General features: G+C 55.4%; 1 protein-coding gene across 9 annotated transcripts in view; it reads right to left on the bottom strand.

The window, feature by feature from the left end:
* Positions 1 to 1,796: 1,796 nt before the first annotated feature.
* Positions 1,797 to 27,315, bottom strand: part of TECPR2 (tectonin beta-propeller repeat containing 2) — a 101,051-nt gene continuing 75,532 nt past the window's right edge. For 5 of the 9 annotated variants that reach the window (XM_024981837.2, XM_024981839.2, XM_024981838.2 and 2 more), the window contains exons 18-20: positions 5,816 to 5,957; positions 5,356 to 5,505; positions 1,797 to 5,062 (exon numbers count right to left, since the gene is read on the bottom strand). In XM_024981837.2, coding sequence (XP_024837605.1) covers positions 4,911 to 5,062; positions 5,356 to 5,505; positions 5,816 to 5,957 — 444 coding nt within the window. In that variant the 3' untranslated portion in view covers positions 1,797 to 4,910. The other 4 variants (NM_001192690.1, XR_009492051.1, XM_024981842.2 and 1 more) reach the window with 4 other exon arrangements.

Here is a 27,315-nt window from a genome sequence, read left to right as displayed (position 1 = left end):
TCCCTGGGCTGAGGATGGGGTGATACAGGGTTGGGGGGGCTCCCTGGTGGGGACCCCACAGAATCCATTGTCCAGTGAGCAGGAGGTGACCCTTGGGAGGCTCCTTGTGTGCAGGGCAGGATCTGGGCAGGAGTTGCGGGCACCAGGGCCGGGGTGGGGGTGTCTAGCCAGAGCCCAGCTTCGTAGCTTGGGGGGTGAAGGGCAGTGGGGGTGTCCTCGCCGTGGCTGGGCGGGACAGGGATCTGTGGGAAGGCCGAGGACACCCTGTAGAAGCAGAGCGGGGCCTGATTCCTGGCGCAGCTCCCGCGGAGCCTGGGGCGCCTGGCTCAGGGCGCCCTGGTGTGAGTACAGAGAACCTGGAGCCCAGCGCAGGGTGGAGACCTCGGGGTTATCTGGCTGCTGCTGCTGGCCTGCACGAGGGTGGCTGGGCCTTGGTGCTTGTCTTATCACTACCCGGGGCCCTCCAGCTCCCGCAGGGGCCCCTCCCCAGCCCCATCACCACCGCCGCCCTGGCGATGAACCTGACGGCCTGGAGGGGGCCAGAGGCAGCCGGGAGATGCGGCTCTCGGCTGTTGGCGGGTGGCCTTGGCGGCTTCTCACAGGCAACAGCTCTGCCTGGAGCAAGGCCCACGACTCGGGCAGAATTCTTCTGTTCACTTCCTTCATTCCACGGACCTTGTCTAAGGAAACCTGGCATCGGCCAGATTGCCTCCAGCATGCCCACCCCTGGGCCTGGTGAACTCCCAAACAGGAGAACTCTGGGGCCAGAATCTGGGCACCCCAGATGCCTGTCGGGGAGGTGCTATGACTTGTTCCTGGAGCCTGGAAGGGACACACGGCCCTGAACCGCGCCCTTTGGGGGTGGTGACACAACCCCGCGCCGGGGCCTGCCTTCACCTCCTCGTGTGCTGACTTCTCCCATCACTACCTCGATTTCCCCACTGATTTCCTTTCCTCCCGATTTCAACCTTCAAATATTGTACTGAGAGCAGTTTTCCCCAGTCCTGTGCAGAACAAGGATGCCTCCTGAAAGGCAAATGTGGAGGCGTGCTTAGGGAAGGCGGTGGAGAACCAGCTTCTGCTCCAGGAGACCGAGTGGATGAGGGGACCGGTTTTGTCCCACTCCGTTTTAAAATTGAGGCATGACTGACATGTAATAAATGCAGACTTCAGTTGTGTGGTTTGAGGAGTTAGCCCCCCGTCAGTACATGTGTAACCATCCCAGTCAAGTCAGAGGTGAAGAGATTTCTATCTTCAGTGTTCTTTTTTGGCAGTGGCTTGTGAGTATCTTAGTTTCCCCCCAGGGATGGAACCTGTACCCTGGCAGTGGAAGCTTGGAGTCCTGCACCCCTAACCACTGGACTGCCAGGGGATTCCTGTATCTTCAGTGATTTTTTAAAAAGAATTTCTGCTTATAGATGCAGGCTCATGGCAGAACAGTCAGACTGTGCCGGGAAACTCAGGGCAGGATGGATCAGAGCCCTGCCTGCGCAGCTCCCAAGTAAAGGGGCCACCTGCCTGCGGGCCCCCCACCACCCAGGCGACCGCTGCGCGCATTTTGGTGTATTCTGGCTTTTTCTATGCACTCATATACATATGCTAAAATTTTTTTCTATGCTTATTTCTTACGTACAGATTTGCCATCAGATCAAATTGAGTATTTAAAAACTTACTGTAGAATAAGCATTTCCATATGTTGTAAAACATTGTGTAAAACAGCCTCTGGTGTTTATTTTGTGATTATTTAATTCCACTAGTGTTGGTATGACAAGGAGTTGATGTTAGAGAGGACTGAGTCTTTAAAATGTAAATTTTATTTATTTTTGGAATAAATAATACATTTACATGGCTCAAATTCAAAAGATACAAAAAGGTACACGCTACAGGCGACAGCTGCGTGTCGTGTCTGCCCCTCTGTGTCCCTTGGAATTACTATGAAAGGTTTCAAACCCACCAGAAGTTAGGAGAGAGCAACGCAAACACGTGTGTTATCTTCCTCTCTGTGTACGAAGTCCTACAAAACCACGTTCTCCTTACCACGCCCAAGAGATTTAGCGATGATACAGTCAAACTGCCCGAGAGACTGCTTGGCACAGATTTCCTCCCGGGCACACGGTTTTAACAGCTGCATACTGTTTCACGAGAGGAATGTCCCCACATGTCAGCTGCTGTTGGTCAGCTGTTTTTAGTGTTTCACACTTACTATGGATGCCCCCGCTGTACACCTGACTTGGGTTTGTTCTTGAGGACAGGTTTCTAGAAGTAGGGCTTTCAGGCTGTGAGGCTGTAAGGCTGCTGCCAGCTCCACGTGCACCCTGGGGGCTCTTAAGGCAGTGCCCTTTCGCCTCTGTCCACAGGTGCGTCTCAGCTGTTCCTCTGACTTGCTGCAGTTGTTTCCCCTTTTATGTTTTATGTATAAGATCGTTATAATTTGAGGAAATCAATTGAGGAAATAATATACTATTTTCCTCTGACTTTTCCCACCACTTTGGGGTTTAGAAAGCGCTTGCCATCCAGAAGTCAGTTACTGTCCTTTGCCCCCTAGTTTTAAGGTTCTCTCGTCCACTTGGTATCTGCTTCACCGGAGCGGTGTGGCTGAGGGCCACGCCAGCTCGCAGTCGCCTCCCCCTCCATTTGGCTAACTCCCCATGGTCCTTGCTGGGCCGCTGATGTCACTGCCCTCCCACCCACGGCCTGCTTCATTTGGCCCGTCATCACTCAGCACTGCCCACCTGTTTCTTCCCAGCACAGGCCTGGAGCCCTTGGAGCTGGGTCCAGTCCCAGCGCGCTCTGCCGCCTTGAGCAACTTACTTCCCCTCGCTGGGTCTCACTGGAGCCCCAGTGAGCTGGGAGACCCTCAGAGCACATCTGTGGGCACAAACGTTATTTTATGGAGTCGTCCCTAACTCCCCCAACAGAAAGAACCCCAGTGGAAAGTTTGACAAATGGAGAGAAAGCCATAAATGCCTTGGAGAGGACTGATGTCTTTGCATGGTGTCTGTGGCTTTCCCTCGGCAACATCAGCCACGCCTTCCCAGTCAAGCTTTCACAGAAGTCTTCCATAAAGCCTGGCCAGGTCTTGACCGAATCTGACGTGTCTCATTCGGGTTGTTTGCTGGCACGCGGCTGGCTGGCCTGCTGTGTTGTGAACACGATCTTTCTCCACGTGTTGGTTTCCACCTGGGCACTTCTGGTATCTGGTTTTGGGTCGTGGGTGGAGACTAGGCCCGTGGTCTTGCCCCCAGGGGCACCTCTGGAGTGACATTCCCCCAGGATCACCCCCCGGGCACACCCTCCTGGCGGGGGGGCTGGGCCAGGAACACCAGCAGCAGAGTCCCGGTGGCATGGGTGGGAGCAGCCTGCACGACTGCCACTCAGGGCAGCTTTTCCCCTTCAGACGTCAGACTGGACTGGGTGGGTGGGGGAGAGGTCGAGTTTATTGCACTGTCTCAAAGCACAACTGAGAAACCAGAAAGGAAACTTGTACAAAGCACTGAAGCTACAAGTCACTGCAAAGTATCCACTGAAGTCCCGCGGGTTCAGCAGAGCTCTGCCAAGCGGGGAGAGGAGCCAGACAAGGCACAGCGGGCGCGGGACAGGGGCCTCCGCTGTTGGCACGCGTGAAGCGCTCTGTCGGGGTGAGGGGTGAGGTGCAGGCGGGCACTGTGGCTTCTCGTCCTCCTGGCTGGCTGGGTCCCGTCACAGAGCGCATCTTACCGCTTTTCACCTGTGGCCCAGGGGCTCTTGGACACACTTGCCTAGTAGAAAATAGGCTTCGAGTAACAGGGCCCCACGCCAAGGGCAGGCTAAAAAAAGCAGCTCGGCAGGACTCCCGCCGGGCGGCGGGGGCCGCCTCTCAGAGCTGGGGGACGCGAGGGGGCCCCGCAGGGCGAGGCCACGGACTGAAGTCTGACGTAGCCACACGCAGCCGTGGACCACACAGGCACCAGCTGTGGCCCTGTGAGGGCATCTAGCCTCCCGAGGTGGATGCCCGCTGACGGAGGCTGCCCTGCCCAGGAGGACACGCAGCAGAGAACAGCGCGGGCTCAGGACAGACCACGTGAAGGGGCGAAAGGCCTTCCACTGGGCCAGAAAATACATTTCAAACTTGTAAGATCGGATTTCAGATGAGGTATCTCAGGTAGGTTTGTAATACAACAGAAAAGGCAATCACTAGGAGGTTCACCCTCTGAGGGTGCCCGAGTTTCTGCGATGCCCCAGCAGCGTGGGCTGTGTCATTGAGACGTTCCTACGTCACAGCGGGGCTCAGGCCCCGCGGCCGCTCCGCCGCCTGGGATTCACGCGCACCCGTCGGGTTTCGTTCGCCCACCGGCCTTTATTGTTCCCGCTGAGCTGTGTGTCTGCCGGGGCGGGCCTGGCCCCAAGGCGGGGTCGGGGGTGGAGGGGGGCGGTGTGCGCGCGCGTGCGTGCGTGCACGTGCCATGTGCGTGCGTGTAGCCCCGTCCCGGCACAGCTGGCTTCCCATCCGGCGCGTCCGCAGGGAACGTGTGCCGGGACTGCGTCTCAGAGAGGAGGTGAGGGCGCCGTGATGGAGGCGGCCCCGGCGGGAGCGGGCAGCGCTGACCCGGGCTGGGGGCGGCCGGTGCTGAGGCGGCGGCGGCGGCGGTGCAGCGGGGACTATTGCATGCAACCGCAGCAGCCGCCGGCCCCACCCGGGACGGCCTCCGCGGGAGTCCAGAGGCCCTGCTGCTGTCGTGACGGCTCGGACCCTCGGCCGAGGCTGTGGCTTCTGGGACGAGACACAGACGAACACGGATGAAAGCAAAGTGGGCCGTCCGACCTGGCTAGACGTGTCTGACGGGGGCTGGCGAGGTGTGTCTGGGGCGAGTGACTCTGAAGCCGACTGTGTCCCCACTTGGGGCCCGGCGTCTGCCCTCCCGGGGGCACCTTCAGATGACCTCCCACTCGTCCTCCAGGTCCTCAGGGTGTGGGGTGGTGGCGTGGCTGCCCTGGGCCCCGTGCGAGTGGCTGAACGTCCTCGTCAGCCGCTGGAGGAGGTAGCCGGGTGGGCCCACTGCCCACAGCTCATCTGACGCGGTCACTGCGGAAACGAGAGCCGGCCACACACTGTTACTCCCCAGCCGGGGCTCCACGTCTGCAGGCACTGCCTAGGGGTGGCCCCAGGCACCCCTCAACCTGCACCGCGGCCGCCTTGGCCTTCCAGTGGGCGGGCCTGTGGCCCGTCTTCCTGGGAGACCCTGGCAGAGTCCAGGTGCTGGGCACCCCTCAGGCGTGATGCTGGGATAGGTCTCGTTTGGGAGAACCAGCCTAGTGGGAGCAGCCCCCTGAGAGGCCCCCTGCACCACCCACGGTGCCCCGGTACCCAGCACCTGCCTGTAACACACGTCACGTTCCCAGGGATCTTCTTCCAGTAGTCCCCGGCAGGGTTCTTGTCGGTGACGCCGTACCGGCGGGCGAGGTCCCCGTTGGGGCACCGGGCCCACACGGTCCTGGCGCTCAGGGCCAGCTGGCAGGCCTGCAGCCCTGCAGGCAAACAGAGCATGTGACTGTCCTCAGACCCGGGGTGCAAAAGGGGTGGGCCGACCCTCCCCGAGAGCCTGCTCTCCCCTGGGCACAGGGCAGGAGCCCCGGGAAAGGACGCCCTGTCGGCAGGGCAGGCACGGCCGTGAGCCTGGGACCAGAGGCCCCCAGAAATGACTGTCTCACAAGGAACCCCAGGGACCAGGAGCCGGCGCTCTGCTGGTGGGGTCCCCACCCTGGGGCGATGGGGTAGACGCCTGCTGTCAGCGGTCTGACGAGCCCCGTGTGGCCGCTGCCTGCCCGGCACCGCTACCTGGCACATGCTCCCAGTCAGTCCCCACTGGCATCTCCTCGGTGATCCCAGCTCGGACGTGCACGTTCCACCTGCTGTCCAAGGCCCACAGCATCTGGTCGTCGGGGCTGCAGTGGACGCTGACCAAGGTGACCCCGGCAGGCTGGAAGTAGGGAAGGAGATGGGGGTGTGTGATCGCAGGGGGCAGTCCCCCCCAGCCCATGGCAGCCTGCCACGGCGGGAGCAGCAAGCACAGGGGCAGCCCTGCAGGGACAGAGGCGCCTGGCAGACTCAGACCAAGGGACGTCCTCCCAAACACGGAGCCTGACTCTCCAGCGGCCGCCTGTCCCGGGCCCAGCGGTGGGCTGGGTGATGAGAAGGGAGGGCTGCCGGCAGAGACGCGTTGGGTCCAGGGCTGGGGAGGGGGGTGTGCTGCATGCAGGCGGGGACAGACATTGGGGGCCACTGGGGAGGGAGGTGGCGGGGGTCTGGCCTCTGAGGGCACTCACAGCATCACGCCTGGAGAGCGCACACATGGCCCCATGTGGGCGTGACTCTGGGTGAGTCCATCAGAGTTCACCAGTACCTGCCCCTAGGTTTGCTTTATTTTTTTGGCTGCACTGTGCTGCATGTGGAACTTCCCTGACCAGGGAGCGAACCTGCAGCCCCTGCAGTGGGAGCGTGGTCTTAACCACTGGGTCAGCAGGGAAGTCCGCTGCCTCTACGTTTTCTGTTGGTTTAAAGATTTCAAAATGAAAGCTTAATCTTAGCTAAAAGTCACTGAAAAACGCACTTGCTGTCAAGTGTGTTGGGACAGAGGGCCTCTGGCCAGGAGGCAGGTGACTCCAGCTGGGAGCTCGATCTAAGAGGGCGGTGGTCTGGGGAGGAGGCTGAGGCGGGGTCTGGGAGGTGGGCCTCCTCATTCACGCCCCAAGCCCCTCTCTTCTGCCACTTGTCAGGCCGATGGGGCCGGGCCGGCTGTGCAGAGCTGCCAAGAGCATGGCAGGGGCCAAGAGCTGGCAAGTGAGGCGGCCAGAGACCCTCACCATACCCCATCCCACAGAGGGCTCGGGGAGGGGACGCTCACACTGCAGAGCAGGCCTGAGTGGAGACGGTGGGGCTGCATCCTCACGGCGCTCCGAGAGTACCAGGCCCACTGACACCCCGGCAACCCCGAGCCGGCTGCTGTGGGCACGAGCTGGCCGCTGTGGGCACGAGCCGACCACAGTCCGCAGCACTCTGTCTGTGAGGTGCGATCAGAGCTCTGGGGCCGGGAGCTGAGGCACACCCTAAACCCTCTCAGTTGAGAACGTCAACAGTAAAAGGGCCTATGCTTGCCCGTGTCAGGTGGGGCCGTGAGCTCCTCGGTCCCACTGGGACGGGGGTCTGTGCCCAGCCCTGGAACCCCATCTGTCACTTCTTGGACCAAAAGAAGAACGCGACGTCAGCATCGAGGAGGCAGGGCCGAGCCTGGTCTGGAGGGGCGTGAAGTCTGCAGTGTGGACGTCCTGAGGAGGGAGAGAACGCGTGCCCCCGAGGCCCCACTGTGGTGAGGGGGAGGAGCTGTCCACGCTGGACTCTGCCCACACCCCAGACCCAGACTACTGAGAGGTAGCAGCTGTCAGCTGCGGTCAGAAGCCACGGACTTTCAGGGCCACGTGTTGTGGATGAGCAGAACACGGAGAGACAGATGGGAAGGCTGTGCTGGGGTGAGGGGACTGGGAAACGGAGGGGGCGAGGGCTGGGGAGGAGGGCGGGAGGAGGGATGGGGGGAACACTCCCACCTCCCCCAGCCCTCTGCCCTCCGCCCTCGGGCTCTCTGACCCCCTGGACTGCTCTGCACTATCTCAGAACCCCTTGGCCCCTGCCCTGCTGCCCGTCAGCAGCCTTCCCAGGGCACTGTGGGCCCACAGCACAGGTGTGGGACCGGGCCCCCACCACCTGGAGAGCCAGGCAGACAGTCCTCAGCAGCATGCCCGTCTCCTTCCAGGCCTGCCCCTTGCCCTCAAGGTTAGCTGGAGCCCACCCTGCTCAAGTGCCTCCCCATGAAGCTCCCTCCCTGCCTCTTCATTCTCCTGTGAAAGTGACCAACCCAGACAATGCATTAAAAAGCAGAGACATCGCTGTGCCGATGAACGTCTGTCTAGTCAGAGCTATGGTTTTCCCAGTAGTCATGTACAGATGTGAGAGTTGGACCATAAAGAAGGCTGAACGCTGGAGAATTGATGCTTTCAAACTGTGGTGCTGGAGAAGGCTTTTTTCTCCTTAAATGAAAACCATTACTCCAGGTGTCGCAAGCCATTTACAACACTTAGGGAAAACCATTTGCTCCATGTGTCTAAGGACGTAGTAGGGGTGGCGGCTGCTCCCCGCACCCCAGTCACCACACAGGGGGTCCCGTCCCAGAATATGCGGGTCCCCCACGGCTTCCCCCATGGCCTCTGGCCTCGGTCAGTTGGTCGATCACGGGGCCCAGCACAAGGAGGGCGGCGGGCCGAGAGGAGAAGCCTGGCAGTGCCCCCGCCATCACTGCTGCCTGTTTCTCTTCCTGGCGCTTTAAATCCTCCTGCGGCACCTTGACCAGAACAGATGGTGATGGCATCCTGTGGCCGTAGGCCCGCCTCTCTCTCGGAGGTTCTGGGTGGGCCTCTGTGTGCTCAGAGCAGACTCCCATGGTGTCTCCTTCCGAGGCGCCCGGTCCTCCCCCATGGCTTCTGTGGACACCTGCGGGCTGGGCCTCTGCTTTTCCTCCGTCTATCAAAGCGGGGGTCTGCAGGGTGAGGGGACACGTCACCAGGTGCTCCTCCCGGTCCCTGCTGTCCCGAGCGCCTCTGTGCAGCCCTCCACCCGGCACTGGGACATGTCCCGTGCTCGGCCAGGATCTGGAACGGCGGGTCATGGCACTCCAGGACGTGGGGGTCCAGCAGGTGACCGGAGGGGAAGGCCCGCCTGCAGAAGGAGCAGATGTATCCGTGCAGAGAATGCTGGTGGTGCTCACAGTCTTCCAGGGCGCCAAGCACCTGGCAGCAGCTGGCCGCCCGACAGGTGACCTCAGCACTCAGGGCCTCTCAGGCTCCCCAGCCACCCACGTGAACACATCCTGGAGGCTGAGGTGCCTCTGCACGCCCCTGTTCTTGAAGAACGCGTGCTCCCGGCCAGGGGTCCCACTGCGCGGGCAGTGGCTTGGCCATTCCAGGTGCCCCCACCAGGCGGGCAGGCAGCACCTGCGTTGCCCTGCGTGCCAGCGTCCACAAACTGGCTGGGGCAGGGCTGGAGAAAACTCTTGAGAGTCCCTTGGACAGCAAGGAGGTCAAACCAGTCAATCCTAAAGGAAATCAACCCTGAATATTCATTGGAAGGACTGTTGCTGAAGCTGAAGCTCCAGTACTTTGGTTGACTCATTTGAAAAGATGTGAAGAGCCGACTCATTTGAAAAGACCCTGATGCTGGGAAAGACTGAAGGCAGGAGGAGAAGGGGACGACAGAGGATGAGATTGTTGGATGGCATCACCAACTTAATGGGCATGAGTTTGAGCAAGCTCCGGGAGTTGGTGATGGACAGGGAGGCCTGGTGTGCTGCAGTCCATGGGGCTGCCAAGAGTCGGACATGGCTTAACAACTGAACCACAAAAGTGTCTTCAACAAACACCCCTCACCCTACCTGCACACCACAGCCAGGACACCCAGGGAGGCATCTCAAAGGCCACTCTCTGGGTGGCTGGTGTGAGCGGCCTGTTGAGAACCAGAACGTGGACAGCCTCTCCAGGGCTCTGAGATTGGAGGTGTTCAGAGGTTTGGAAACACATCTGAGGGCAGATGGCAAGAAACGACGCGATGAATAAGAGGGCCTCCCAGCTGAATGGAGGACTCAGCGCAGGTCCGACGGGCACACTGCCCCCGCCTCCAGGAGAAGAGGGGTTAAGCTGGAGGCAGTAGCGGGAAGACAGACACCTGCCCAGGGAGAGTCCACGAAGCACATGCACTCTCTGCCACCTGCCCCGAGAGCTCCCGAACACGGCCCAGCACAAGTTCCAGTGACCTGACTCCCGCAGTCAAACAGCCAGAGAGCCAGGAGGGGCTGAACAGGAGATGGCTGGGAAGCCTGCTCTCCCATGAGCTGGCCATCTCAAACTGGGAGGCTCACTCCTACTGAGCCCCGAGGAAGATGAGTAAGACCACAGTGGTTCTCAAAGCTTGGAATCCCTGGGACTCGTGCAGGGACCTTTCACAACAGCTCTCCAGGTGATGTGGGCTGCAGCCTTCTGTAAAAACTGCTCTGCTGCTCTATGGCGCAGAAGCAGGCAAGGCAGTGCTACTCAAAGCCATCTACACATCTCAATGCTGTCCCTGTCGGAAACCCCAGCTAGCGTTCTCAGAGAAAGGAAAAGCTGATCCGAAAACTCGCATGCAATTGCAAGGGACCCTGAACAGCCAAAACAATCTCGGAGAAGAACACAGTTGGGGATTTCCCTGGTAGTCCAGGCAAGAATCTGCCTAGCATTGCAGGAGACAGAGATTCAATCCTGGTTGGAGAACTAGGATCCCACGTGGTGTGGAGCAACTAAGCCCGCGTGCCAGAGCTACTGAGCCCACACGCGGCACCTAGTCTGTGCGCCTCAACGCAAGATCCTGTGTGACGACGAGGACCTGATGCAGCCAAACAGACAGAACTAAGTATTAAGAAAAGAATACACTTGGAATTTCAAAACTATTGTAAAACCATGGTGATTAAACAGTGTGATACATAAGAAAAGACACGTAAATCAATGGAACAGTATTGAGAATTCAGAAATAAATCCATATGGTCAAGTGACTTTAGCCAAGGTTGCCAAGATTATTTAGTAAAAAGAAGTCTTCAGCAAATGGTGCTGGGATGACTAGATAGCAAGCACATAGCAGAATGAGGCTGGAGCCTCACTTAACACCATATATAAAAATAACCTGAAACGTATCAAAGATAAATGTAAGGGCTAAATCTCATAATGGTTTCTTAGATAGGCACCAATAACAAAAAAGATAAACTGAACTTCATCAAAATTAAAAATTTTTGTACATCAAAGAACACCATCAAGAAAGTGAAAAAACCAACATATAGGAGAAATTTCTCCTGATAAGGGTCTAGCATCCAGAGTAAAGAACTCTTAAAATTCAACAAAAAAATAAAACCCAACAACAAAAAGGCAAATAACTGAAGTTTTAAAAGGGCAAAGGACGTGAGTGGACTTTTCTTCAAAGATGTACAGATGGCCAACAAAGACATGAAAAGGGGCTGAATGTCATCAGTTACCAGGGACATGTAAGTGAAACCACAATGAGGTTTCACTTCACACTTGATAGGATGGCTAAAAAAGTATTAGTAAGGATATGGAGAAACACGAACTCCCATATATGTTGCTGGGGAGGTAAAACGGCGCAGCTGCTGTGGAAGACACTTAGGTAGTTCCTCCAAAGGGTAAACACAGAATTCCCACGGGACCCAGAAATCCCACTCCTAGATACACACCTCGAGAAGTGGAGCAGATGTTCCCAAAGAGCTACACCAGTGTTCACGGCAATGTTCTTCATAATAGCCCCGAAGTGGAGACAACCCAAATGTCCGCCCACTGATGAGCAGGGGGCAGAGCGTGGCCTGAACCACACGATGGAGGGCATTCAGCAACAGAGACAGAGGAGGCGCTGACAGCCATAAAGCACGGATGAGCCTCGAGAAGAGGATGCTCGGTGCAAGAAGCCAATCGCGAAGGCCACGTGTTGCGTGACTCCTTTTACAGAAACATCCAGGAGAGGGGCATGAACACGAAGAGAGGCACATGCATGCCTGTCAGGGGCTGGGGCGCAGGAGGCCTTCACTGGGCACAGCGCACCCTCTGGGACGATGACGCTGTCCCGGTAATGTGTAGTGACAGAGATCACACAACATGTGAACGTGCCGAATGTCACAGATGGGAAGTCTTACATATGTGTATTTTACCACAGTTTTTTAAAAAATAGAAAGCAGACAGGCCTCGGTTGTAACCACGTGCTATCACTATGAGGAAAGTCACAACTGGGGAGACTGGGTAAGCCGCGCAGGGTCTCTGATTCCTTACAGAGCCTGTGAGTCTGCAGTCACTGCAACAAACGTTTCAATGAGGAAAAGCAACAGGCAGCCTTGAGTTTTGGTTTATTCATATTCAAAACCACAAAAATGAAAAAAGAGAAAAGGATGCTGTTTTATAAAATGGGGTAAATAAGGAATTAAAGATTTAAAAATCATTTGGAAATGCTAAAAAAAAAAAAACCAAAAAAACATGTATAATCTTGGTGTGCTTCCAAAGACTGGGACAGAAAGTGTGTGTTTGTGCATGTGTGAGTGTGTGTGGGTGTCCGCCTGCTCCTTAGTTTTAAGTGCCCTTTAAAGAGCAGCTGCAGGGCGGGTGATGGGGAGGGGCCACACCCGCTTTCTGGAAGCACCCAGATTACAGCCACCAACATGCTCTGATGTTTACAAATCAAAGGGGCTGCTCAGGCCCATCAACACCTCAAGCTGCTGTCCCATGTTCTCAAAAGATAAACACTCATCACTAATCATTACCAACAAGTAACACATTTTATTTACTCCAAGTCATCAGTGTTACAGGACAAGCCATTACTCTTTCCTAGAATTTATTTTATACACTGAGATCCTGACTAGACGCGACACTGAGGTTAAGGAGTGAAGTTCTCAGTGACAGACTGTTCCCAAACCAGGACTCCAAAGGCCCTGCCACTGTGTGCCCTGACTTGGGGCCCAGGGTGACTGCTCTCAGGTGAAGGGATTCACAGTAATTGCCAAGTGCAGATAAAATACTTCTGAGCCTCAAGAACATGTACTAGAAGTGTGACGGGTTCTGTGTTCCCTGGCGTCCAGTAACATACAGTACTTGTCAACCTGGCTCTGAGCTTTTCATCTACTGGATGTCCCAAGAATTTGGACGATAGCTGTTAAGTTAGTTGTGGTAAGACCACATACTCTGAAGATATACAGACAGTCGAAAAGCACGTGAAAAGATACCCAACACCACTAATTATGAGAGAAATGCAAATCAAAACTACTGTGAGGTACCACATCATACCTGTCAGAATGGCCATCGTCAAAACCTATGAACAACAAATGCTGGAAGAGAGTGTGGAGAGAAAGGAACCCTCCCACAGTTAGTGGGAATGTACACTGGTGTAGGCAGTATGGAGAGCAGTGTGGAGGTTCCTTTAAAAAACTAAAATTGGAGCTGCGATACGATCCAGCAATCCCACTCCTGGGCATATACCTGGAGAAAACCATGATTCAAAAGGATGCGTGCACGCCAAAGTCCACTGCGGTGCCGCTTCCAACAGCCAGGACACGGACGCCACCCAGGTGTCCGCCGCCGAAGCCGTGGGTCAGGAAGATGTGCTACATGTACACAGTGGGATATTACTCAGCCATAAAGAGACCAAAGTAAGCCTTCTGCAGCAGCGTGAATGGACCTAGAGACTGCCTACCGAGTGAAGGGAGTCACACAGAGAAAGGCAGATTTCCTACGGGGCTGCTTACGCATGGGAGCTAGAAAAGGGGCACAGGTGAACTCAGTTACAAAACAGAAGTACAGTCACAGATGTAGGAAACAAAGGTATAGTTGCCAAGGGCACAGGGAGGGAGGATGTATGGGGAATTGCGATGGACCCATACACACTACTATATATAAAACAGGTTACTAATAAGAACTTCCTGCTGTTGAGCACGAGAGCTCTGCCCCATACTCTGTAACGGCCTATATGGGAAAAGAAGCTTAACAAGAGTGCACATGTGAATAACGGACTCAGCCTGCTGCACACCTGACACCAACACAACGCCGCAAATCAGCCGCGCTCCAGTGAGGGGTGAACAAAAACGCCACGCGCTCACAGGAGAGACGAAGGACGGTGCCGAGGGAGCTGATGGCCCTGGTCCCCGCCTCTCCGCTGGGGGCACCGGAAGCAGAGAGAGGGCTCCCCCACAGGTCCTCCACCCTTTGCTCTGCCATCTTCATCAGCGCTGGTTTTCTACCCCATTTCACGAGACTGCCAGCTCGGGGCCTGGCGGTGCGGCCTGACGGCCTCAGGGGCCTCGAGCCCACCCAGCTGTGCGCCTGGCTGACACCACAGGCTGCGGTCCCTGCCATCTGCAGGGCACCCCTGCCCCTGTGCCCTCCCCGAGTAGCAGCCCCTTCTGGCCCCATGGCTGGCCGGGCCCTGGCACCCACAAACAGGCCTCCTGAAGGAGCCGCTGCCCCGTCTACCAGCCCAAGGGGACCCGTCCAGGCCCACCCCACAGGGCCTGCCCCAAGGGCCCCCCCCACTCCCTCCCCTCAAGGCTGGGTGGACTCAGAATCCATCATGCTTTTTCATTTTCACAGCCCTCAGAGCGCCACACATGGCTGGTGGCACAGAGCCTCTGCTCAAGAAACCCCCACATAACTGGCATCTGGGGGACAGCAAGGCTTGGAACCCCCGGGAGGAGAGGGGCGTTAGCACCGCCTCTCTAGAGCACTCCAGCTGGTTTGAGCCAAGGGCTCGCCAAAACCAGCTTGGGGCTGGAAGGGCCCTAGGAGACCGGTTAAGCCCAACTCCCTCACATTCTGGGTGAGAAAATGGACAAAAACTCAGGCTGAGAAGTGAAGGTCCTGCCCATCTTCTAGAAATGAGGTGTCCAGGGCTCAGACCAGAGGGCTCCAAACTTCTGGCAGACTGGGCCTCGATTCCAAGGAATGAATACACATATGTGCATACACACGCTTCCTGCAGGCAGAACGTGAGTGTGCACGTGTGCTTCGCCACTTCAGTCGTGTCCGACTCTTCGCCACCCCATGGACTGTAGCCCACCAGCTCCTCTGTCCATGGGATTCTCCAGGCAAGAATACTGGAGTGGGTGGCCATGCCCGCCTCCAGGGGATCTTCCTGACCCAGGGACTGAACCCGTGTCTCTTACATCTCCTGCACTGGCAGGCGGGTTCTTCACCACTAGCGAGCGCCACCTGGAAAGCCCAGCAATGTTAATAAACCCAGGCGTAAAGAAAAAAAGTCAAAAATTCTACAGCCAGAATAAATGTTTATCTAGACAAATCACTCTGGTACGGACTTCATGTGACCTTGGATAAAGTTCACGTGAAGGAATATTTCGGGGACACCGAGGTGAATGAACCGGGAGCCTGCTGGGCACACAGACGCCACTGGGAAAGATGCTTCTGAAGAGAAACCCTGACCCCGCACAGCGGCCAGTCATGCTTTCCTTCCCCTGCAGGCTCCCCCTCCCTCAATCCAAATGAACCTCGAGCCCACCTAACATCTGGGAGACGCGGTGAACTCTGCCTTTCCTGGAGGATGCGGGGTCTGGATTGAGCACCCCAAGGCAGCGGCAGGAAGCCCCAGGCTGCCAAGCCTCGGGCACATTCAGCCCCTGGCACGTGGCCCCAGGTTTCCGCGCTCCCTGAGTTCTGTCTGGTCACTTCAGTTCTTCTGTGCCTTCCCTGGGGCGGATCCCGTGCCGCCTCTCATCTCCTCCTCCTTTCACGGGAGCCTGAACAGTGGACACTGGGGTGAACAGCCTGTATCTACATGCAGGGCCAGTGGGCTCTCAGCGTGCTGCCTGGGCACGCCCGTCCTCCCCTCCTGGGCTCTGCGTCCTCAGCTGGCAGGGGCAGACAGCCCGCGGGGCTCCCCTGCCAGGTGTTCATGCTCCGGGGCTGGGGCACGGTGGTCCTGGCTGCCCTGGGGCCTGCCGGGCAGCCTGGGGGTGTCTTCAACCCGAGGCCCGCAGACCCCGCTCTGCACGCTGCCTTGGCCCCCGGGGCAGTCGTGTGGGAGCCACTCTGCTGTTAGTGTTAAAAGTATCTGGCTGAAGTCCAGGATTTTCTCTGGAGGGTGAGCCGCGCTGCTGAACTGCTGACCCAGCTGGGCGAGGCCACCAGACGCGGGCTCTGGACTGGAGCAAAGTTCCTGGTTTCTTTCTTCCTCTTGCTGCTGATGGCAAAGCCAGAAGGTGACGGGTAACTCCTTCCCCGGCACAACCTCGGAATCCAGTAAGATACAGCAGTTGCTAGCTGCTGGGGGATGTGCCAAGGAAAACACTGAGAAACAGGTTTCCTGGGCAGAGGTCACGTTCTCTTCCTCCTGAGCCGGGCTGGCAGGGGCGGCCGTGCCGGGGAGTGGACCGCAGCCTGCATGCAGGGTCAGCGAGGGCGCTGGCACTACTGTGCTCCGAGTCTGTGGAGACTTGACCCCGGGGCACTGGCCCAGGTGCTCAGAGGGCTTCTCACACTCAGCAGTGGAGCTGAGCGCCCCGTGCTGGGGGCCTGCTCGCCGGGAGAAGGCCAGGAGGGCAAGGCCCTGGGAGGGGCCTCCGGGGGGGCACTCGCACACACCTGTCGGCCGGGATAGGGCCCATGGGCGTTTGTTTTGGCCTCTGGGTCGACAAGTTGAGAGATGGTGAGGGGACGGCTGCAAGGCTGGGGGGTCTGGCCGGGAGTCACAGCCCCCCAGTAAGAGGAGAGAGGGCAGGGCCAACCCAGGAGGACGGGGTCTGAGGAGATGGAAGCTCAAAACAGCAGGTGTTCAAATGGAGCCATAGTGGGGTGGGGTGGGATATAAAGGCAGTTCTCAAAAAGTGTTTTTCCTCAAAATGGAGCTGTGCTGGCCAACGGCTTGAGCCTCCATTCTTGGAGGTCTTATCCTGCCCTCGCAGGCAGCACCACGAAGGGCATCAGAGGACCGCGTGTGTGACAGGAGCCCCCGACACCTCGACCCCAGCCAGGGGTGCTCGAGGAGACAAAGAAGGGGCGCAGGAGGGGCGCGTCCTTGGAGGGGCCCTGACTCCGCCAGTGGGAGAAGGGGCGTGCAATGCCCTGGTGCTCAGCGCGGGGCGGGGGTGCCAGCCGCCGAAGAGCTGTGACGCCCACAGCTTCCCGGGCAGTGGGCACCGTGTCCTCCCCTCTCACAGGAGCGTGGGGAGCCCAGGGGTGATGACGCGAGCAGAGGCCACACAATGCACGGACTGGGAGGCAGTGGGTGAGCAGGAAGGGGCTCAGGAGCCGAGTGAAGCCCCCCTGCCCCCAGCAAACCACACGGCCCAACCACCATGGAGAGACCACCGTCAGCAAGCCTCACGCATGCTCATTCCCCACCCCCCCCAGTACATAAGACCACCATTGTCTAAGGAAAGCTGTGTGGAGAGGACACAGGAGAGACAGGAGGCAGCAGCTCAAGGGACATGGGGTCTCAGCCCGGCAAGAAACTTCAAAACATCCTCGGAGGGCCTCCCTGGTGGCGCAGTGGATCAGAGTCCACCTGTCAACGCAGGGGACACAGGTTCAATTCCCGGTCTGGGAAGAGCCCACATGCTGCGGAACCACTAAGCCCAGGAGCCGCGAGTACAGACCCCGTGCTCCGGAGCCGGGATGCTGAGAGTATGGGGCCTGCGCTCCGGAGCCTGGGAGCCGCGAGTACGGAGCCCACGCTCGAGGGCTCCATACTGTGCAACAAGAGAAGCCCCCAGAATCAGAAGCCTGTGCGCCACGACTACAGGGTAGCCCCCACTCACCCCAAGGAGAGAAAGCCCTAGGACAGCAATAAAGGTCTGTGCTGTGCTCAGTCACTTCAGTCCTGTCCGACTCTGTGAGTCCCCATGGACCGTAGCCTGCCAGGCTCCTCTGTCCATGGGATTCTCCAGGCAAGAATACTGGAGTGGGTTGCCACATCCTCCTCCAGGGGATCCTCTTATCTCTTATGTCTCCTGCATTGGCAGGCGGGTTCTTTACCAGTCAGTGGTGCCACCTGGAAAGCCCCATCAAAGACCTAGCAGAATCAAAAAATCAAAGAAAGAAAAAAACATCCTTGAGGACAAGAGAAGACTCAACAACTGAGAATCAGCAACAGGAGTATCCAGAAATTAAAATATAATCACAGAGGGAATTTTCCGGTGGCCCAGGGGTTAAGAGTCAGTGCTTTTACTGCCAAGGGCCTGGTTTAACCCCTGGTTGGGGAACTAAGATCCCACAAATCATACAGAGTGTGGAGGAAAAGAAAAGTATATACAAACATATTTTAACATTTACATATGTATATTATATACATACATATTTTAATAGAAAAAACCCCTGGAGTCTGCCGCAAACTCCCCAGGCCGACAGTCGAGTTCCCCGGAAAATGAGCCAGAGGCCCTCGCCAGGCTCCTTGGGCACTTGATGTTTCTCCTGTGTCCTCCCCTGCAGAGGGGCTCACTGGGTAAGACTTAGGACTCACTGCCGAGAAGAACAAGAAATTGATGTCTCAACAGGCTCAGACAGTGCCCCATAGAGGGATTGCAGGATGAAGAAGAAAATGGGATAAAAGTGTAAGAGAAAGAAAATAGGAGAGAAAAGGTAAGAAAAGCAGCGGCCTGGCAAAAAAGCAAGATGCCCAGGAAGAGCACCTGTGGGGTGGGAGAATGGGGTCAGGGGGTCGGGCAGAGGCCTGGAGGAGATGCCAGCATGAGCCAGCACAAGCACGGGATATATCCCAGAACAAAGGCCACGAGCTCCAGGCTGGAAGGCTTCCTGGCACAAAGACTAAAACAGACTCCCCCAGGCACACACTACTCTCTGCTCCCAAGACAATGGGAACAAGGAGATCTCACAAACTTCTAGGGAGAAAACACAGGTCAGGTAGCAAGGATCAAGTATAAGAATGGCTTCAGACATCTCGACAGGAATACTGGACGCCAGGAAATGATGGAAGAAAACCTACAGATTCTAAAGGAAAATGATTTCCAACCTAGATTGCTAAACTCAAGACAAAGTCAAGGATGAACGTGAGCAAAGACTTTCAGACATGCAATGTCTCCAAAAGTTACCTCCACAAACCTTTCTCAGGAACTGACCGGAGGAAAAACTCCACCACAGCAGCAACAGGCAGAGGAAGACACAGGATCCAGAAGAGAAGAGATCCCACACACCAGCAAGACAAAGGGTGACCCCAGGAGGACAGAGCGGCAGGCCAGACTGCAGCTGGCCAGGGTGTCCAGGGAGACAGCTCCAAGAAGGGGATGGAACCGATGTGTCTGGGCGTATGGAGGGGAAATGGACTCAGCTGGCGGGGAAACATTGAGGCTGAATATGCAAACCATAGAGAAAACCAGATGGAAAAACAAGACAATGCTCAAACCCAAGGAAAACAGTCTCGCAGATAAGAAAATGGGGTGCAGTTCACTGCCAGCTCAGCTCTGAAGGGTGTGCGCCCCACTGCAGCTCTGTAGTGCTGGGAGGAGGTAGGCGGGGAGGCAGGGCAGATGGTTGGGGGGAGAGGCACCCCCCGCTTCCAGCAGGAGTCAGATGAAGACCCCAGGGCTAGAAGCATGGAGACACAGATTCCTACGAAGCTATTTAGGGAGACGAAGCTAAGAGACAGTTGTTCTCCTGAGCGGGGACCGTAAGGGGACATGAGGTGCTTGTGGCCCACTGGGTAGACCCGGCTGACTGGTGAGCTGTCCTTACCTGTGCGCCCAGCACTGCCCCCCGCGGCTGAGGAGGAGAGGCCGCCCGCCACACCCTCCCGTGAGCCTGTCCCAGGCACCTGCGTGCAGACAGGTGGGGTGGCGTCCGGCAGTTTGCACACACACGCCACGCTGCCTGGGCGAGCCCTGGCGGGTCAGCCACAGAGCTGGCAGGGGCACACGGGGGCAGCCAGCCTTGTCACCGGGAGAAGCCTGGGCCCCAGCACAGACAGGCTTCTGTGCCCAGATATTCGGGGTCCGGGTTACCACACCCCTCCCCCCAGCGCAGTGATCTCACAGATGTGCGCTCCGGATCCAGGGGACCAGGCCGAAGAGTCTGGCGGCTCCGCAGGACATCCTCACCCAGAGCCATCATGCCGGCCACCCAGGACGCCGGCTGCCCCTGGAGTCTGCTGAGGACTCTCCAGGCCGACAGTCAAGTTCCCTGGAACCTAGGCCCTCGCCACCCCATGTTTCTCCTGCGTCCTCCTCTGCAGAGCGTCTCACTGGGCAAGACTCAGGACTCAGCGCTGAGAAGAACAAGAAACTGATGTCTCAACAGGCTCGGACAGTGCCCAGCTACAAACCGTCCCTAGCAGCAAACCATCCTACCCGGCACACCACGGAGCAGCGCCTTTCCCTGCTCAGAAACACTGGCCAGACCAATTTCTTGCTGCTGACCGGAAACGCACCCTGGCTCTGTGAGTTCAAGGCCGATTTCATCCACAGAAGCCGCAGCTGGCAACCCTCAGTGACCTGGGTTTCCTTCCTGGCTGGGACCCTGGCCTACCCCGCTCTGCCTGATGTCTCTTATCACTTCCCTCCCTCAGAGGCAGCACCCCCCCGCCCCCGCTCCCCAGCACGGCTCAGTGCACCGTTCTGCATTCATTTAAACATTTTTACTGTTTGATACAAGTTTTTTTTGGCTGTGCCCCATGGCTTGTGGGATCTTAGTTCCCCGACCAGGAATTGAACCCGTGCCCCCTGCAGTGGAAGCACGGTGTCCTTCAGTTCAGTTCAGTTGTTCAGTTCGTGTCTGACTCTCTGCGACCCCGTGAACTGCAACACACCAGGCCTCCCTGTCCGTCACCAACTCCCGGAAAGTCAAACTCATGTCCATCGAGTGGGTGATGCCATCCAGTCATCTCATCCTCTCTCATCCCCTTCTCCTCCTGCCCCCAATCCCTCCCATCATCAGGGTCTTTTCCAGTGAGTCAGCTCTTCGCATGAGGTGGCCAAAGTACTGGAGTTTCAGCTTCAGCATCAGTCCTTCCAATGGTGTCCTAACCACTCATAATTAGTATAACTGCAGACTCTTCACAAGAACGGGGTGGGCACCACCCAGCTTCACTCCCCACACTTGGTCTCTGAACTGGACACTGTCATATAAACAGCAGCACAAGAGCTTTGGGACATTTCTGATTATTTTCCAAGGTGGACTCTCGTTAGCAGACGATTCAGTTAGGAACTAAGGACTTACTCCGTAAGTAATTAAGTTCACTGCAAGATATTCACAGAACAGAAGTAAATTACAGGCGGGAGAGCATTCAGCCACAAGAGCACAGTGAAGCTGTCACCCCGGCTACCATTTTGCGGGATGTCTTTATGGACTTTTTCAATGTACATGTCTTTTTTTTTTTTTTCACACAAAAACAGAATCATCAGACAGACTTTGGTAACTGACATTTTTATTCAACAGTGTGCTGTGAGCGTTTCTCTGTGGGAGCAAGACTCCTCCTTGCTGCCCGTGTCTGGCAGAACTCGCCTCAGCCCTCAGGAGCAGAGGCCTCCACCAGGCATGGAATTCACAACGTTCTCCTCTCTTACTCTTTTATAATTTATCTTGGGCCGTGCTGGGGCTTTGTGGCCATGCAGGTTTTCTCTCATGGTGGTGGCTCCTGGGACTGAGGAGGGCAGGCTCTAGGCTCCCGGGCTCTGGAGCGCAGACTCAGCAGCTGTGGCACACGGGCTCAGCTCCCCTGAAGCACGTGGGACCTTCTTGGCCCAGGGACTGAACCTGTGTCTTCTGCTTTGGCAGGAGGATTCTTAACCACTGAGCCACGAGGGAAGCCCTTCTCTTTCTGTTATTAAAAACCAGGGACTGTCAGATGCGATGGTGTCCTAAGCTTGGCACGCGGAGCTCCGAGCTCCCCATCCCAGGACGCCGTGTGGTGTTCCTGTGCGATGTTGCTCACTGGGCTGTGTGGAGGGATTTAGCCCATGGTGCCCCAGATGCAGTGAGAGGAATCTGGTTTAATTACCCCAAGGCCTTGTACTTTGATGTCAAGAGGGAACATGAGTCTTCAGAACACCCCAAGACTCTTGGAAGCAGGCACCAGGTTGGACCTGCAGAGCTTGGCTTTGGGGCGTGGGTACCATCTCCTTCTGCCATCTTGTCCCCGCCTGAGTGACCTATGCCAGCCATGCGGGGGTGGTGGTGGTGGTGGAGCTGCATCCAGGGATGCCCACACACCGTGGCTGGTAGTAGAGAGGGTGAAGACAGCTTTCCCTGTGAGGTCCCAGCCGGGCAGGGTCCCCTCTCACTCTAACGCCTCTCTGAAGCAAGCCTACTGCCCCGAGCTGAGAACTTCTCTGAGATCTGGTTGTGTAAAGTAGCATCAACCTCCGTCCCCACCAGCACCACCTGTGAGCATGACATTCTCATGGGATTTCCCGTTACCATGCGTGCATGTTTGTTTTTTTTAGTTGTTGTTCATATAGCTAAAAATACCTACAGTAGTTGAATTTAAAATAAGTTTTCACCATTTGCCAGTCACATGAGTCTTGATTTTGCTGGTCTCTCTCTTTTCCAGACAAAGCTGTAATCCACGCCAAGTAAATGACCCTGGAGCCCGGCTGGAGCCACCCACCTTGGGAGGCCTGGACACCGGGCATGTTGAGGAGGGGCAGGGACTGCCCAGAGGTGGGGCGGGCAGGAGGGCAGGGGAGGCCCTCTGAAGGCAGCGGTGGGCCAGTGCAGGCGGGGGGCTCACGGTGCCCACAGTGCTGTGAAGTCACAGCATCAGCTGTGCTACTGTGGAGGCACCACTAGTGCGGACAGAAAACGCTCCCACCAAAGCAGCAAGCTCCAAAGAAACCATGCTGAACACAACTATAAATATTTTTTCCACATCCTTCCAAATGTTAGCAAGTCTGCAAACTGAGTCATTTGTTTTGAGTACTTGGTTACAACTTCACCCCGAAACTACTGCAGGAGGGAGGTGCTCCCAGAGAGAGCAGGACGCAGAGACAGGGAAACTGCTGCTGGTTCCAGAAGGCCCCTGCGGCCGCACCGCTCTGTGCCCTGTAAGGCCTGTTGTGGCCTCCACAGACTAGCTGCACACACATCCTACCTGGAGATCAGGATGCTCGTGCCCAGGAGTAAATAAAACAGAGCAGAGAGAGGTCGATTATGATCAAAACACATAAACACCATCCACATTCTAATACCTGCATTCAACCAAACCATCCCGACTTTCTAAACCATTTTACAAGGCCTTGTACCATCCCCACTCTGCCACTGGACTAGTCTTCTCAGGAACTTCTGCAACCTGAAGATTAATCTGAAATTCAATTTAAAGGCAGGCTTTGTCCTAAAGCCCCGCCTGGGGGGCCACCGGCTGAGCCTGTGGCACGCTGCCTGGACTCGGTGCTCTGGGGCTCCTGCAGTCAGTAGGCGGCCCAGGCCTTGGTCCTCAGCAGACCGTGGAAGAGCGTAGCAAAAGGCCTGTGCAAGGGTAAAGCCTGGTTTTCCCCACAGGAACCAGTTCTGTAGCTACAAGCTCAATGTGCACTTCTCCTACAGCACACTGAAAGCTACGAAGAGAATGTGGTCCATTCAACGGAAGTGCCCGAAACAGTTAATGCTGAACAGCCCATTGAGCAGTCACTACTTTACTCAGAGTACAGCTTTGAGGCCCTTTCATTTGAATTTGTTCTATTTTGGCATTTTCTTGGGCAAAGCTTTCATCAACCCACAGTCAATAGTTAGTTACAGTTAAAGTGAAACTCGCTCACTTGTGTCTGACTCTTTGCGACCCCATGGACTATACAGTTCATGGAATTCTCTGGGCCAGAACACTGGAGTGGGTAGCCTTTCCTTTCTCCAGGGGATCTTCCCAACCCAGGGATTGAACCCAGGTCTCCCACATTGCAGGCGGATTCTTTACCAACTGAGCCAAAAGGAAAGCCCAAGAATAGCGGAGTGGGTAACCTACCCTTCTCCAGCTCATCGTCCCAACCCAGGTATCGAACCGGGGTCTCCTGCATTGCAGGCAGATTCTTTACCAACTAAGCTATCAGGGAAGCCCATAGTCAATAGAGCACTCCAAGTAAAGCTTACGTCCCCCCATTTTAGCTTTGCTTCCTAGAGGCTCTTCCAGAATATAGATGCTGAAAGAAGAGGAGCTTATGATTTCACGTCATCCTCGATGACACCAAAAGTATGAGCAACTGAAGGAAAATGGAGGTAAGATGGCCTTCATCAAAATTAAAAAATTCTGTGCGCCTTAAAAGACACCGTAAAGAAAGTGAAGGAACAACCCAGAGGGTGGGAGAAAAGCCTTGTAAATCATAATTCTCATAAGGGTCTGGGACACAACTGAGTGGGTGGGTATGCACACATGAGATGTACACATCCAGAATATATGAAAAAGCCTTACAGCTCAGCAGTGAAAAGACAAGTCAGTCAGTTCAGTTCAGTCGCTCAGGCGTGTCCGACTCTTTGAGACCCCATGAATCGCAGCACGCCAGGCCTCTCTGTCCATCACCAACTCCTGGAGTTCACTCAGACTCATGTCCATCAAGTCGGTGATGCCATCCAGCCATCTCATCCTCTGTTGTCCCCTTCTCCTCCTGCCCCCAATCCCTCCCAGCATCAGACTCTTTTCCAATGAGTCAACTCTTCACATGTGGTGGCCAAAGTACTGGAGTTTCAGCTTTAGCATCAGTCCTTCCAACAAACACCCAGGGATGATCTTCAGAATGGACTGGTTGGATCTCCTTGCAGTCCGAGGGACTCTCAAGAGTCTTCTCCAACACCACAGTTCAAAAGCATCAATTCTTTGGCGCTCAGCTTTCTTCACAGTCCAACTCTCGCATCCATACATGACCACTGGAAAAACCATAGCCTTGACTAGATGGACCTTTGTTGGCAAAGTAATGTCTCTGCTTTTGAATATGCTATCTAGGTTGGTCATAACTTTCCTTCCAAGGAGTAAGCGTCTTTTAATTTCATGGCTTCAGTCACCATCTGCAGTGATTTTGGAGCCCCAAAAAATAAAGTCTGACACTGTTTCCACTGTTTCCCCATCTCTTTCCCATGAAGTGACGGGACCAGATGCCATGATCTTTGTAATGAGCAAAGTATCTGAATATGTTAGTTCCCCAAATAAGACACATAAATGACGAATAAACACACAAGATGCGCACTGGCCCTTCAGGAAATGCAAATGAAAACCGTGAGGACGTGGGAATACAATGGTCAGCACGGTGGCCGCGGTTGGCAATGCTGCACCGCAGGCCTGCGAGGTGCTGAGGGGGCAGGTCCAGAGTCCTCATCATAGGAGAAAACTGTGCATCATGACAGGTGTTGACTGGACTTACTGTGGCGACCACTTTGCAATATATATACAAATGCCGAATCACATTGTGCCTGTGAGACTAACACAGTGCTACACATCAGTCACATCTAAATTAAAACTCAACTGAATTATAACAAAACTGCCAGTTTGGATCACATCAGCTTTCCTTTGTGTATAGGACTGTTTTAATACAAATCAGAACATTCAGTAACCTCCATAATACAAAAATTAGCGTTTCCTGTTTCAATGAACTTTTTACCCTGTTTTTTAAAGAAAACCATCATGAAATATTGTTTTACACCCACTAAGACAGGTTTTTTAAACTGGCCAAAAAAAAAGTTTTTCAATAAGGGTGTAGAGAAGTCAGCACCCTCACACGTTACTGGTAGAATGTAGAACGGTGCAGCCAGTATGGAAAGCAGTCTGGCAGTTCCTGAGAAAGCTAAACATACAATCAGCATATGACCCAACAATCCACTTAAAGTCACAGACCCAACAGAACTGAACACACAAGTCTGTACAATTTTGTACAAGAATGTTCACAGCAGCATTATCCATAGCAGCCAGAAAGTGGGAACAACCCAAAGATCCATCAGCTGACGAATGGGTAAACAAACCATGGCAAATCCACACAACGGAATGAGTGAAAGTCACTCAGTTGTGTCCAACATGAATATACAGTCCATGGAATTCTCCAGGCCGGAATACAGGAGTGGGTAGCCTTTCCCTTCTCCAGGGGATCTTCCCAATCCAGGGACTGAACCCAGGTCTCCCTCACTGCAGGCGGATTCTTTACCAGCTGAGCCACCAGGAAGCCCTGGTAGAATGGAATGGAATACTATTCAGTCATTAAAGGAATGAAGGACTGACACGTGCTACAGTGTGGATGAACGCTGAAAAGATGACGCTAAGTGAAAGACGGCAGATAAAAACGCCACCAATTACAAGACCCCATTTACACAAAATAGGAAAATCCAGACCAGGCAAGTGCATAGGAACACAAAGGAGACGGGTGGCTGCCAGGGCCGCGGGGTGACGATTCTGAGAGGAGGTTACCAGTGGGCCAGGGGTTTCTTTCCAAGTGAGAAAGTTCTAGATTGGAGAGCAGGGATGGTTGCAGAGCTTTGCAAATATACTAAAAAGCACTGAGTTGTATACCGTAAAGAGTTAATTATAACCCTTCCTTTAAGATAAAGCTGCTAGGAGGTGGCGATGACTACCAAAGGAGTCAGACAAGAGGGTGCCGGCTCGTCTAAGGAGAGTTTGAGAACAGCAGAGAAACCCTCGCCACCCATCAGCAGAGCACCACATGGCCGGCCAGCCACACCCCGTCCCCTGTGCTGCGTGAACTGCAGCTGTCAGCCAGCACTGCGTGCAGAGGAACACGGGGCCGGTGTGCACACAGAACCTTCGAACTCAGACACGATTCCACTCACTCTCGTCATGACCCCGTGAGAGGAAGATCCGCATGGAGCCTCCCTGTGGCCGTGGCCAGTGGCCTGAAAGAACTCGGCACGGGCCTCTGACTACAGCGGCTCCCAGCACGCATCCCAGGCCTCCCGGGCAGGACAGGCGGTCCTCAGCCGTGCACCCTGGCCTCTGCTGCCGCACCCCTGGGGGTTTATGGTGCCCAAATGCAGACGGCCAGCAGCACAGGCGCCCGCCCGACACCGGGCTCCTCGTCTCCATTCACGCGTCTGTTCAGCCAGCCACTCCCGCCGCTGCTGCGCGTGAGGCTTCATTTTTTTCCCAACAAAGTCACAAATGGGGACTAGAAAGCACTGGAGTAAATAGCTCATTAAATCACAGCCTTCCTGCAAAAGTTTTAACAGAAGTACACTTAGCATAGTCACCAGGGCCACTAGCTATTTAAGAGTAACTAAAGAGTGCACGAAAATCAGACTTCAGCTTTTGATTTGAGTGGTAGAACAGTCAAAAGAAAAACATTTAGGATACATGGTAAACTAAAATACGATAGGCGTTGGGGATGGGATGGGATGCATAAGAAAAATAATTTCTGGGGACTCCCCTGGGGGTCCAGTGGCTAACAATCCTCCTTGCAAAGCAGGGGACGTGGGTTCAATCCCTGGTTGGGGAACTAAGACCCCACATGTGTCAGAGCAACTGAGCATGTGCACGACAAGAGACTCTGCGCCACAGAGAGACACCTCGCGTGAAACTATAGAGAGTCTGCGCCATAGAGAGCGACCTCGCGTGACAACTAGAGTCTGCACCACAGAGAAAGACCTCGTGTGACAACTAGAGAGTCTGCGCCACACAGAGACCTCGCGTGACGCACAACTTAAGACCTGATGCAGCAAATAAATATTTTTTTAAAAAGGAAAAACTATTTCTTCAACAAAATAGAAAAGGCACTCACAAAATAATGATAATAGGCTCTCTCCTCACAAGATCTTTACGGGACTTCTACTCTCTTC

This window comes from Bos taurus, chromosome 21 (genome assembly GCF_002263795.3).
Source record: "Bos taurus isolate L1 Dominette 01449 registration number 42190680 breed Hereford chromosome 21, ARS-UCD2.0, whole genome shotgun sequence".
In the NCBI taxonomy this organism is placed as follows: Eukaryota; Metazoa; Chordata; class Mammalia; order Artiodactyla; family Bovidae; genus Bos; species Bos taurus.
Note: the sequence above shows the minus strand (reverse complement) of the source record. Positions and strands in the feature narration are given on the sequence as shown.